Source organism: Barbus barbus, assembly GCF_936440315.1.
Source record: "Barbus barbus genome assembly, chromosome: 12".
In the NCBI taxonomy this organism is placed as follows: Eukaryota; Metazoa; Chordata; class Actinopteri; order Cypriniformes; family Cyprinidae; genus Barbus; species Barbus barbus.
In genome coordinates, this window is record NC_136740.1 from 20034820 (window position 1) to 20047233 (window position 12414).

General features: G+C 36.0%; 1 protein-coding gene across 2 annotated transcripts in view; it reads left to right on the forward strand.

The window, feature by feature from the left end:
* LOC306877887 (uncharacterized protein) overlaps window positions 1-12414 on the forward strand; it is a 41347-nt gene that overhangs the window by 1185 nt on the left and 27748 nt on the right. Inside the window, exon 2 of one of the 2 annotated variants that reach the window (XM_079429904.1) lies at window positions 2790-2826. The exons of the other annotated variant lie outside the window; for it this stretch is intronic. Within the exon in view, the coding sequence (XP_079286030.1) occupies window positions 2816-2826 (11 nt within the window). The 5' untranslated portion in view covers window positions 2790-2815. The remainder of the gene's footprint in view (window positions 1-2789; window positions 2827-12414) is intronic. 2 annotated transcript variants of the gene reach the window in all.

Sequence of the window (12414 nt, forward strand, 5' to 3'; positions counted from 1 at the left end):
GTATCCCCTAAAACAGGTCAGACTTATGAATAGGAGCTCAGAAAAAAATCACTTATACCTGCCAATGGTTCCACATCTGGAGAGCAGAGACTCTAATTGATTTCCACAGCAGAAACGTTTCACCTTGACAGCAGCATACTGAGTTCCTCATAAAAAACATCTGCTGTGGATATGATTTCTTTGTTGGGTCATGAGCACTGGGTTGGCACAGACTCTTTAACTGAAATTCTTCGCATTACGCCAGGGGGTCTTGGTTCAGTAGTTCACAGCTGTTTGTATTATGAGATAATTTATGTCATGAAATTAATGGTAAATTAGCAGCTAATAAACTGAAATTGTTTTCTGTAAAGAAATCTGATATGTTCAGACATTCAAAAAATAATCATTTGATATCTGATATTAAGTTTTGTAAATCTTTAAACTGTCTTTTTATGTTTTTTAAACTTTTAAACTGTCTTTTTGTGTAAATCCTTCTGCATGTCAAAAATGTACTTTATATGAGTTCAGGGCGAAATAAAATAGCACAGAGAAAAGAACATACAGAGGTCAGTGGTGATGAGATGGGGGTGTTGTGTTAACAGATGAAGACGGTGGGTAATATTTCCACCACATGCTTACATAAGCCTCTCTAACTCATGCTTTTTGCAGGCAGAGGCCTAAGGAGGACTTTGGATCTGTGGGCTTCTGCCTAAAGCTGTTCCCATTTCTTTATTTGTCCATTGCTGGACTTTTCTGCTTTTTTGTTCATTAATTTAGCATTTTTGTTTGTTTTTGTATGCAAATCCCTGTTTATTTTCACTACGGAACCACCACAGAGTTGTAGAGTCAGTGAGAAGATCTCTGATCTGAAAGTCGGTCGGTCTTGGAGAGAATTGAAGCACAGCCACAGAGCTGGTAGTTATTAGGAGAGGGGAAAGTGACTCTGATGTTGTTTTGCACAGTCTGTTTGCACGGAAGAAAAGACAGACAAACCCATCTAGGGTGAAATATAGAAACTTAGTTGTGTTTGTAAATCTCATATAAGTGTTTAAGTGGAGAACTCTTGAAAAATGATCACGACAGCTGGCAGTAAAGCTCATTTTGTGATTGTTGCGATACAGAAAAGGGCTTTGATTTACAACAGTTATCTGTCATTCCCTTCAGGCAAAATAAAGCCATTGTTGCATAAAAATCCGATCCTTCATATTTGGAATTGACATTTGAACTCAGACTTGCAGCCATTGATTCTACCGCTGACCTCCCGCTGTCTCAGGGTTGTATTTTTTAGATGACAAGGGGAAAATAAAAACCCTCCTCATCTTTTCCTTTTGCTTTAGTATTATGGAAAAGGCATAACTGGCACTGTGCTGAAGTTTGTCCCATGAGATCCAATCGGAAAATTCATTGTGGTAAAATATGAGGTCAGGACAAACTGTCTTTTATACTGTATGTATGTGGGAGAGACACAGAAATAGAGAGATTTGACTTTATACATGTGTATTGTGAGTGTGCAGTGGTGTCTACCGAAGGGAAATGGTCCTTGGATGACAGACCTGTATTTTCTGTTTCCTTTTGTTTGTTTCTGGTAAACTCCCTGGTGTTCTTCAGAATGAGAGTAGAGACCTGAGGACTCGGATATTTTTATTTATCTTACAGACAATGAACTGTAAACATCAATATATTAAGTAATGGATCCTCAAGCACAAGCACATCCGATGCAAAAGGAAGAAAGATTTGCATAGGAAAAAATCATTTCATTTGGATTCTGATTTTGTTGGCAGCACAGGAAATTGCCCCTGTGTTTCCTCTGTTACTCTCTCTCTGTGTCTTCTCTTGTGCCCAGGACATCCTGAGACCAGCATCTGGCAAATACCTGCCCTTTTTTTCTGTCTCTCCTTCTCACTCTCATCCTGTTTTTTCTGCTTTGCTGTTGAAGATATACGACCTACGCATATCAAATTCATAGTCTTTAGATGCATACAAAAATCTGCCGATTAATAAAGATATATAAATATTTACATGCACTACAGTTCAAAAGGTTGAGGTCAATACGAATTTAAAAAAATTAATACTTTATTGAGTGAGGTAGCAATAAACTGTTCAGAAGTGACAGTAAGCCATTTATGTTACAAAAGATTCCTATTTTTTTCTGTATATTTGCTTTTCCACAACATATATCAAAATGATTACTTTTCTGGGAAGATAAAACAAAAACCTTTTTCAGAAGTAATACAGTTTTTGTATTTTGTTTGCTTTGCCATAATATATTTCAAAACCACATAACTGTGACCATTAAGTTTTACAACAACTCTTTTGTAACATATCAAAATTCTACCTTTTCAGTTATATGGTTTAACCAGAAATTAATTTGAAATTGTAAAATTAATTTTTGTAAAAAATTCAACTCGAAAATGTGCAAACTAAATAAAGATAAACAACTACCTCACACTGGAGGTCAACATGTTAAACGTGGACGCAGATTTGTTAAAATGTGCTTTGAAATGAGCAGCAGAAAATATATAACACTAAAATAATTGAATCAGCTAAATTAATTGAGCAGCTCATTACCATTTTTCTGAAAGGGATAGTTCACCCAAAAATGAAAATTTGATGTTAATCTGCTTACCACAAGGACATCCAAGATGTAGGTGACTTAGACCTCAGTGTATTGTCACGAGCCGCAGGGTTTAATTTGGTTTTGTCTGTGTATGTTTTTTTTTTCTCTCAAAGCCGTGAGTCTCATTGACTGCCATTATATGACTGACAGACTGCAATGGTTTGAGTTAAAAATCTTCCTTTGTGTTCTACAGAAGAAACAAAGTTACCTACATCTTGGATGCCCTTGGGGTAAGCAGATAAACATTAAATTTTAATTTTTGGGTGAGCTATGCCTTTAATGTAACAAATACGTCACATCAAAATTCCATCTACTTTTATAAGGTTAATAGCCCGATGTGACATATGTGTCACCACAATATCTTTGTAACTTGTTTTATATCAATTTGTTCAAGAAATGTATTAAAATCAGGTTAACAGTAATCTAGGATATGTTATTATAATATTAGAATTGTTGCATGGGTTGAAACATACCTTTAGTAACAAAAACAAGCATTTTTTAAAATTGCTGACACTGCAACATGTGCTAACCAGACAGGACATCATTTTGGAAATGCACACATTGTCCCAAGACTGAACCTGGGTGTTCATTATATGTCACTAGGGACTTCCTGAGTTGAAAGTGTGGGATAATGCTTTAAAAAGACCTTTCCAGATAATCACCAGTGTTTGTGACACCGTGGGTTCTTATGGGTTAATCGCATAGTAAAAAGTATGAAGTAAAGTTTGGAGTCAGTACATTTTTTTTTTTTTACAATACTTGTATTTAACAAGGGTGCATTAAATTGATCAAGTGTCAGTAAAGACATTACAAAAGATTTCACTAAAGACAAGTGATGTCTGCAGTAAATTCAGCTTTAGCCATCATAAGAATAAACAAAATTTTACAATATACTAAATTAGAAAACATTTATTTCAAATTGTAATAATATTTCACAATATTTCTCTCCTTATTGTATTAAAGTGTAACTAAATTCAGCTTTGGTGAGCATAAGTGCCTTTCATAATAAACTGTAGAAAATTTAAAAAAATTACTAACCTTTAAAGTTTAAATCTCATTCAGAGTCTTGAAAATGCATTTGGTCAGTATGGCAAGGGACTTTTTAACATTTAAGAAACCTCTGGATTGGGGTTCAAATATCGTCTTCGTTGTAACGGGAGTGAGAGGAGGAGGAGGAGAATCTACAAGCATTTCCATGGAGTCACCTTCAGGGCAGACAAGAGCGATGCGTTTCTTGTTCTCTGGTGAAAACCTCTTTACTATAATGCTCAGATTCAGAAACATCTGGTTATTTTTTTCAGCTGTAAAAAGGCGATAAAAGACGGTTTTAATAAGGAGCAGGCTTCCTCCTCGCTCTCCAGATGGGCTCTGCAGCGATCGCCAGTTGAGTAAATCAGAAAGCTTTAGGAGGAATGTACTGGCAGAAAATGGACTTCCTCTGGGGAGATAAATGATGGCAAATGAGTAATGCAGTGATATTGTGTGGTACCAAATCCCTGAATTCCCTCATTCAAACGTTATCTCAGCATTATCCCCATGCACACATTTTATCAAAAGCTATAAGAGAAACAGCAGATCTTTAAGCTGGCAAACAGAAAATATTTTAGTGTTTCTTTACAAAGATATTTTGCTGGAAAACTATGAAGGCTTTGGTTTCATCACGCACCTGGATTCAGTCCTAATGCCTTTTCTGAGTGCTGCACTCCTCTTTGCACTTAGGGGAGGCTCAGTGTTGTATGTCACACTTGCTTGAATAGATCCAGGCCTGATCCAAATCTCTGAAAATGTAATAAATAAAAATAGAAAAAAATATGAATAAAATGTGAAAATATGGACATGAATTCATCATCACAGCATTAGCTTTATCATGAGTACAACCTGTCGCAGTTTGTCCATCTGTCTGCACAGGCATAGCGGCTACCTCATTCTGATCCAAATGTTTGTTATTCTCTCTCATAAATAAATGGGCCTCTTAAGGTAAATTCCTGTGTGGGACAGCTTAACTATACCCAGGACATCCAGTACTGCCCAGACCGTACAATAAAACACCACAGACAAGGGAAAAAAGCACTCATATGATAAGTTCCTTAACTACACAGATTGAGCTTGAGTCCATATATTAGTGTTTGCAAATAAATTGACTGGCGATATATGATGCCTCTCACGTGGAGATGATGAGGCATGTCTGAGCAGCTGTCAGCATAGTTAATTGTAATTAAATTAATTAAATTTACCTTATTGTACATAGTTAAATAAACTTGTCCCTGAATAGTGAAGCAAAAGAGGTTTACTTTGTGTGGACTGCTTGTTTTTTCTAAAAGACTACTTCTATATTGGAACAGGGTTCCTATGCCGTATGGAAAAGTATGGAAATTGATTTTAGTAATCTGCAGATCTTGATAAATTTGGAAAAATCCAGAATTAAATATTAATGTATCATACAAGCAAAGTGTCAAAGTGCTCAAATTTAGTGATTATTTTAACATGACTTAATGAATTTAAAGCACATGTTTTCATTATGCAAAACTTTACCGTAAGCAAATCTATGTCTTTATCAGATGTTAAACACGGTCTGAAGAATCTACAGAGAAGTCTGCAAATTTGAATCTGGAAAAGTATGGAATTTTGAAATGGAAAATGTGTAGGAACTGGAAACAAATATGTATATATAAATCAAGTGTAAAATTTGTATGCCAGATCTCAAACCAGAGTTCCCACTGCCATGAAAAATCTGGAAATATCATGGAATTGTTTAAAACGGTTAAAGCTGAAGTTTTATTCATAGTCTCTAAATATCCCTGTTGAAAAAAACAGCGTATGCTGCTTATGTTTTGAAGCATGGCAGCTGGTTTGAGTTGGTTTAAGCTGGTCCATAGTTGGTCATGAGCTGGTTTAAGATGGTCCTGAGCTGGTTATGAGCTGGTCCTGAGTAGGACCTAGTTGCTTAGGACCAGCACATGACCACCTTAAACCAGCTCAGGACCAACTAAGGACCAGCTCAAACCACCTGTCATGTTTTTTAACAGGGAATGTAATCTTTAAATTTTAAAATACATTTTCTACAAAATCTCTATACTTTTTTTTTCTTTTTTTACAAATTTCTAAGAATGACTGGAAAAGGGATGGAAATTCATTGGTCAGAGGTTTTAGGGAACCCCGTCTGAACAACTAATCACTGAAACTCATGTTGTCTATTGTAAATTTCATGTTTTGATGTTTGATGTCACTTCTAAAATTTTGGATTTGAGCTCATATTTCTATTATTTCACTACATGATTCCACAGTTGTTACGTTGATGGTGCTGACAGAAGTTCTTTCAGGAAAATGTCCTTCAGCGAGAGGTTGCTCAGCTGACTCCACAGCTGTGATTTTGGGTCTCCAGCCTGCATGGAGTGATGTTCCTTTGGGTCCTATTGGGACTGCGGCACACTTTTTCTTCTTCTTTCTTTCTCTCGCATGTGTTCTGACTGTACGCCCAGACTCCTGAGGGCCTCACACGCACATACACAAGCCAGCTCTGCGCTCATGGAAATCTGCCATCAATTTAGCCAGCAGGTGAGGGGGGCGTCACACTAGAGACCCCCCATTTTAAGAGAGCTGTATATATAGGCATGCATACGTGCACGTGGAGTTCAAGTACGCTCATGTGGGCTTGTGACGATTGACTTGGCTGTTTCTTTACACACATACACATTTGTTCAGCATTTCCTCTCGGTGGATGACATACTGTACACTTTGTTGAACTGACAGAGGAAATGCAGCCCATCTTTGTCCCATAGTCTAAGCTACTGGCCAATAATTCCTGAAATTGTGATTGACGGCACAGCTGGAGCTAAAATTGAACTCAGTCTTCTTCCTATCAGTCTTCGGCAACAATCATTGTGACAAAGTTTCAGAGAGCAATTACCTAAACTGGGTCACAGTCCCAAGTGCAATAAGCAGAAGATTATAAGAGCCTAGATTTTTAGAGTATCTAGTTTTCTTTTTTTTTTTTTTTTTTGGCATGCAATGGAAGAGTAGTGTTAATGGAAAAATTGCTTGCATATCTTAACACTATAACTTACAACTCTTTGGAGCTCATGGTGTTTTGATTAAGGACAGTTGATAAAGAACTAACAAATAAACCTTTTGTAAATTGCACAGTAAATTTTGCATGGATTTGAAGCGAGGGTTTATATGTGAAATAATAATATTTCCATTTTTATCCAAAGCAACTTACAATACATTGAAAACAAAAGGCAACTTAAAAATGGTGGCATCTAAATGAACTGGTTTAAGTCAAAAATATTATTTTGCAGAACCAAAATATATAAATTCATTTATGCCAGCAAACCTAATTGTTACGGGTTAAATCAGGTAGAAATAGCACAAATAAATATACTAAAATACATTTATTTCATGCTAACTATACTACAAATTAATTTACATATCGATGTACTTATTAAAAATATATACATTTAGTATACTAAACTGGTATACTTTAAAGTTTAAAGTATACTAATTTTAATACTAATACTTATTTTGAACTAAATGCACTTTAATTCCGCAGAAATAGTGCTGAGGTCCAACTAAAGATATACTGATGTATATTTGATTGTGCTAAAGTGGAACTATTGCAAGTATACTTCTTTTAAATTTAAATATCTTGCATTTAAAGACTGATATTATTCAAATATTACACGATCTTCATCAATAGTTACATTAAAACACATTTAGACTTAATATTAAAAAATGTGTATTTTGCACAAGTAGTACTCCTAAAGTTTAATTAAAATGTTTATATCAATAAGTCTTGAGCGATATGTCAGTAGATTTGAACTATACTTAGTATGAAATAAATATATTTTAAATATATTACTTTTTAGTTTCAAGGTAACAATTGCAAGTCACCACTTTTTACAGTGTATATAAAAATAAACGGTCCCACTTTATATTAGGTGGCCTTAACTACTATGTACTTACATTTAAATTAATCATTTGATACAATGCACTTATTGTGTACATACATGTTTTTACATTGTACTTATATTTTAAAAATACCTATATGTAATTACATCTGTAATTAGTTTCTGTAGTTAAATTTATAATTACACTGTTGACCCATCCCTTACACCTTAACCCACCCTTAAACCTACCCATACCACCAAACCTGTCCCTAACATCACCCATATCCCACCTCATTAGCAGCAAAAGTGTTTTGCAATACAATATGACCACAATAAGTACATTGTACTTATTTTTTGATGTAAGTACATAGTAGTTAAGGCCACCTAATATAAAGTGTGACCAAATAAACAATAAACACTTTTTAAAAAATCTATATGTACGGTGTAAACCTACTGGTTTTAGAACTGAAAATTCTTCTAAAGACCATCTATTGAAAATAATGTCAACTAATGATGAGTTCATAGTAAAGTGGCTCTCGAACAATGATTCTGCAGTATGAACAGGTTAATGAGTCACTCATATACTTGAATGCGTCTGTCTTGATATTAGTGGGTGGACATCTCAGACCACACTGGAAGCAGAGAAAAAGAGGAGGAATAGAGGAAGAAGTGAGTAAGAGGAAGAGGAGGAATAGAGGAAGAAGTGAGTAAGAGGAAGAGGAGGAATAGAGGAAGAAGTGAGTAAGAGGAAGAGGTAAACTAGGAAACATTTCCGGTTAGATAAGGATGTGAAGAGTCATGCTGCGGTGTTAATCAACATTCCATTGGAATTATTGTCAAATTCCTGTTTGGAAAAACATTCATATCAGGAATAAATGCTTCAGATATCATAGATTTGAATCATGAAGGTGGATATTTGATTCACTTTACACTTAAATATGCAGGCAATTATAACAGTTATCAACTGTTTCAAATGATAAAATATACATTAAAATTAAATTGAAAACAAAAAGACTGAATTAAATGCAAAGTTAGTTTTTTCTGCTTTGGTTTTTGCCTCTACATGTTCTGGGCCATATCAATTATGGCCCATGTAATTATGGTGGTGCTCGGTCATGTCTTTTTAAAGAGCTCAAACCTCAGAAGTGCCCATCTCTTTAACTTCTCTGCCTCTGAGGGTTAGGTTTAGCATGGCGACACTCACCAAAGTTCGTGAACGTGAGTATGTGTGCCTTAACTGAATATAATTTGATTTTGTGCGGTTGTGTACACCTGTATTTGAAAAAATATGGCTGAGCATATAAAAAAAAAAAAAACCTGTGTTTGTATAGAAATGTGTTTTGTTTGTTTGGCCACCACATGTCTCAAGCCCAGTGAAGCCACAGTCATGTAGTCTGTGGTTATATGGTCGATAATGTCTAGCAGGAACCAGCTGTCAAACTGTGAGGTCCCCCACAAGGCCTCAGGAGCTCTCGGCTCCATGCCTTTAAATGGCAGAAAACTTAACACCACTTAAAACGCTCCTGCTGAAATATCACAACAGACAAAGCCAAAAATAAAGACTCATCTGTCCATTTTTGGTCGCACTGACTAAGCCATTTTAAAACACCCTGAATCACAAAACACACCCTGATGAGAAAGTTTTTCTGTTTATAGGGACTGTTGTTTTTTCTGACGTACATCAGCATGACCACAACACAACTGTTGTGATGACAGCGGCCTTATCGTAGTGTCTGTGCGACTGTAGTTTCCTCCAGGCGTGAGGTCATAAAGATATAGCGGCTATGACATAAGCCAGCTGGGCACAAAACCACCTCGGGACTAGAATCGGTTACTGCTCACCAACACAAGCACACAAGGTCAAGTTTGCCTCCGAGATACATGGAGCGGACGCAAGGGTGTGGTTGCTGATGGATATCTGGAATCAGACTCTTTGATGTGTGGAGCGGTCAGGTCGGTCTCTGCGGCCTGTGCGAGTGTGGAAGAGTGCTGTCTGACCCCAGAGAGATGGCGGGTGTTAAGAAAGAGCGATAAAGTAGGAAGGGCCCCCACGTATCCTGTTTTTCTCTATTTAGAGGAGCTACAGACCAAGCATGACATAAGCTTCTGTTCCATAGCCAAACCCAATGAGGCCAGACACTGTCAAGTCTCACAGAATCCTGCAGCTAGACCTGAAACTTTTAACTTTTAATTGAACAGATATACATTTTTCAGTTATGTTCCTCTATGTCTTTGTAAACCTGTTTGGATTTCTTCTGTGAAGCACAAAAGGAGGAAGTTTGTGCTTTTCTCTGCAAATACCGTGGGAATAGAGCTTTCTAAAAGAACACAAATGCACCATAAAACCATCATAAGATAGTACAATTAACAAAGAATCAATGCTGTAAATAATTTGAATGTGGGTCTGTTCCTCTCTCAAAGCTATTATATGGTTGCAGAACAGGGATTTTCAAACTTTTGCTATGCCAAGGACCAGGGTTGCATCTAGCCTTTCATCAGTACTATCTCACAAACCCCCACCAAATAAGTGTGATCTGTTGGTGCCGATAGCCTCGCGGACCTTTCCTGATCTCATCCCTCTCTCTCTCTCTCCCACTTCACTTCCTATCACTATCTCTTGATAGTTTTCTTGTGACATCACACCCTTATAGGAACACCCACCTGGAGGGCAAAAAAAAGTTTTGCCCCACTGACCACCAGTTATTGTTACGCGGTAACAATAACTGGTGTTTGCAATTAGTAATAAAGTAAAATGCTGATATGAAAATGCGAAATTAAGTATACACCTTACTGATGATGCATACTTTGTACAGGCAAGCAGATGAACACAGAATATAAACGCAACACGCAAAGTTTCACATTAAATGGTTTCCCAGAAAACCATTATAAACATTTTAAAAACACGGAACCATTAAGCATTTAGCAACGTTCATATTCCGGGCTCATCTGCTTGCCTGTATGAAGTAAGCATAATCAGGTGTGTACTTGGTTCTTTTAATATCACTTAATATCACTTTGTTTTAAATACATTAAGGCACTTTTTTGTTTTTCACAACGTTTTGTCACACTGTTGAGTGATTGAAATATTGCGGCAGGTGCATATAATATGGATTGCAAATGGATAAAACTTGCATTTTGTTCACATGTCTTTGTTTTATTCTTTTGAGAGGTGATCTAAATATTTGCGGCTTGGAAACAGATGGAAAATTGACAGGCTTGTGTTGCAGTTATATGGATGTTTTGCCCTCTAGGTCTTCGAGCCGGTCTCGTGACTGAAAGCTATGAATACTGTCCTATCGAAATAAAGACATAAAATGCCAAAAATTCATTAAAAAAAAAAAAAAAAGTTGTGACCCAACTTTTTTGGGTACTGTTTCGGATGTAAATTAATAAATGACAGACATTTGCTATTTTTTTTCCTACATTGGATTGTAAGTATCCTCCTCATCAAGTGCTCTTTTGTTTTATGTCTTATAAAATACCCTGTTAGTATTTTGATGTGAAAAAGCATCAAAAGCACCTCTGAAATGATTCAGTCCATGACTGAAGTGTCCAAATGAATCAAACCGAACTGCAAACAGATTCAGACCCGTTTGACCGGTCAAAATAGTGATTCATTTGCAAGTCTAAACAAATGATCGAAAACACATGATTTGATTGTTGGAATATTATCAGCAAAAATGATTCTCAAGTCGGTATACAGAAATCTCTATGGACATTTATATGGATTTATAAGTAATGTTTTACTGGGGCACAGTGGTATTTTACAGAATGAAATAAAAAGGGTCTAGTGAAGCCCCTGCGAAGAACCCACCAAATATTATCATCCCCTTGTGAAAGACCTCCTTTCAAAAATATTAAGGCAGCTATATGTTTCATGTGAAGAGACATTTTTTATACTGTATTTAACAGTAAGTGTGATATCATAAAGACAAAATGTTGTTCCGTAATTAAAATATGACCTTTTATTTGTCATTGTACTAAATCAATGATAAAAACGATTGCATGCATTTTACACACACACACACTTTATATATGTGAAATACATTTTTACAAAAATATTTGCATTTGCATGTTTTATTCCTTAAATAAAATGTAATAAAAACACTAGAAATAGAAAGTACATAAAAGACCTTGAAATGTAATACACAAATACAAAAACACTTGATGGTTATTTTAGGAGGCATGTTTAGTCATTCAGATTTTCTTTCTCAGGCAGTTCTTTACAGCGGTGTTTATATAGTTTCCATCACAATTTCTTGGGCAACAGCATGTGAAAGCTGGTATAGGGGTGTTTTAGCTTAAGGGTTGGCAGACAGCAGCCAACATGTCACTTCATCTGCTAAGAGTGTTTCGGTTCGAGACCTCTGTTACTCATACTGTGAAGAACAGTATTACAAATCCATCTGTGCTGTGAACGGCCATTCCCCTCGAAGCTCTGTGTTTTGTCTTTCGGTTAAAAGTAAAAACAGAAATGTGTTGCTGTTTGCAGAATGGAACTAATTATGCTGCGTTTGTGGCATAACCTAAAAGCAATGCAAAAATAGAGAGCTCGAGACAAAGAGACAAAGCTTTGGGCAGAAATTAGTGTAGGTGAAAATTGAACAGATTTTCACCGACAGGTCAGAGTTGAACAGGTCAGAGTTCAATATTCCAGCTATTCCTATTCATCAGAAGTGGAGATGCTTCTGTTCTCTCACCATAGGGGAAGATGGGGAAAAAGAACTGTGTGTATTTACTGCTAAATTATATAATTTGAAATTAAATGTTTTTTGAAAAGAACATCATTAATCTAAAGTACACTTTTCACAAAGTAAAAACAATATTTTTGAACCTAATCTAGATTAATTGTTTTTGCAAAGTCGCATTCCAACTGAAATGTATCCACTGACACTTGAGATGCATCAGAACACTCTAGCTGCCAATTTATGT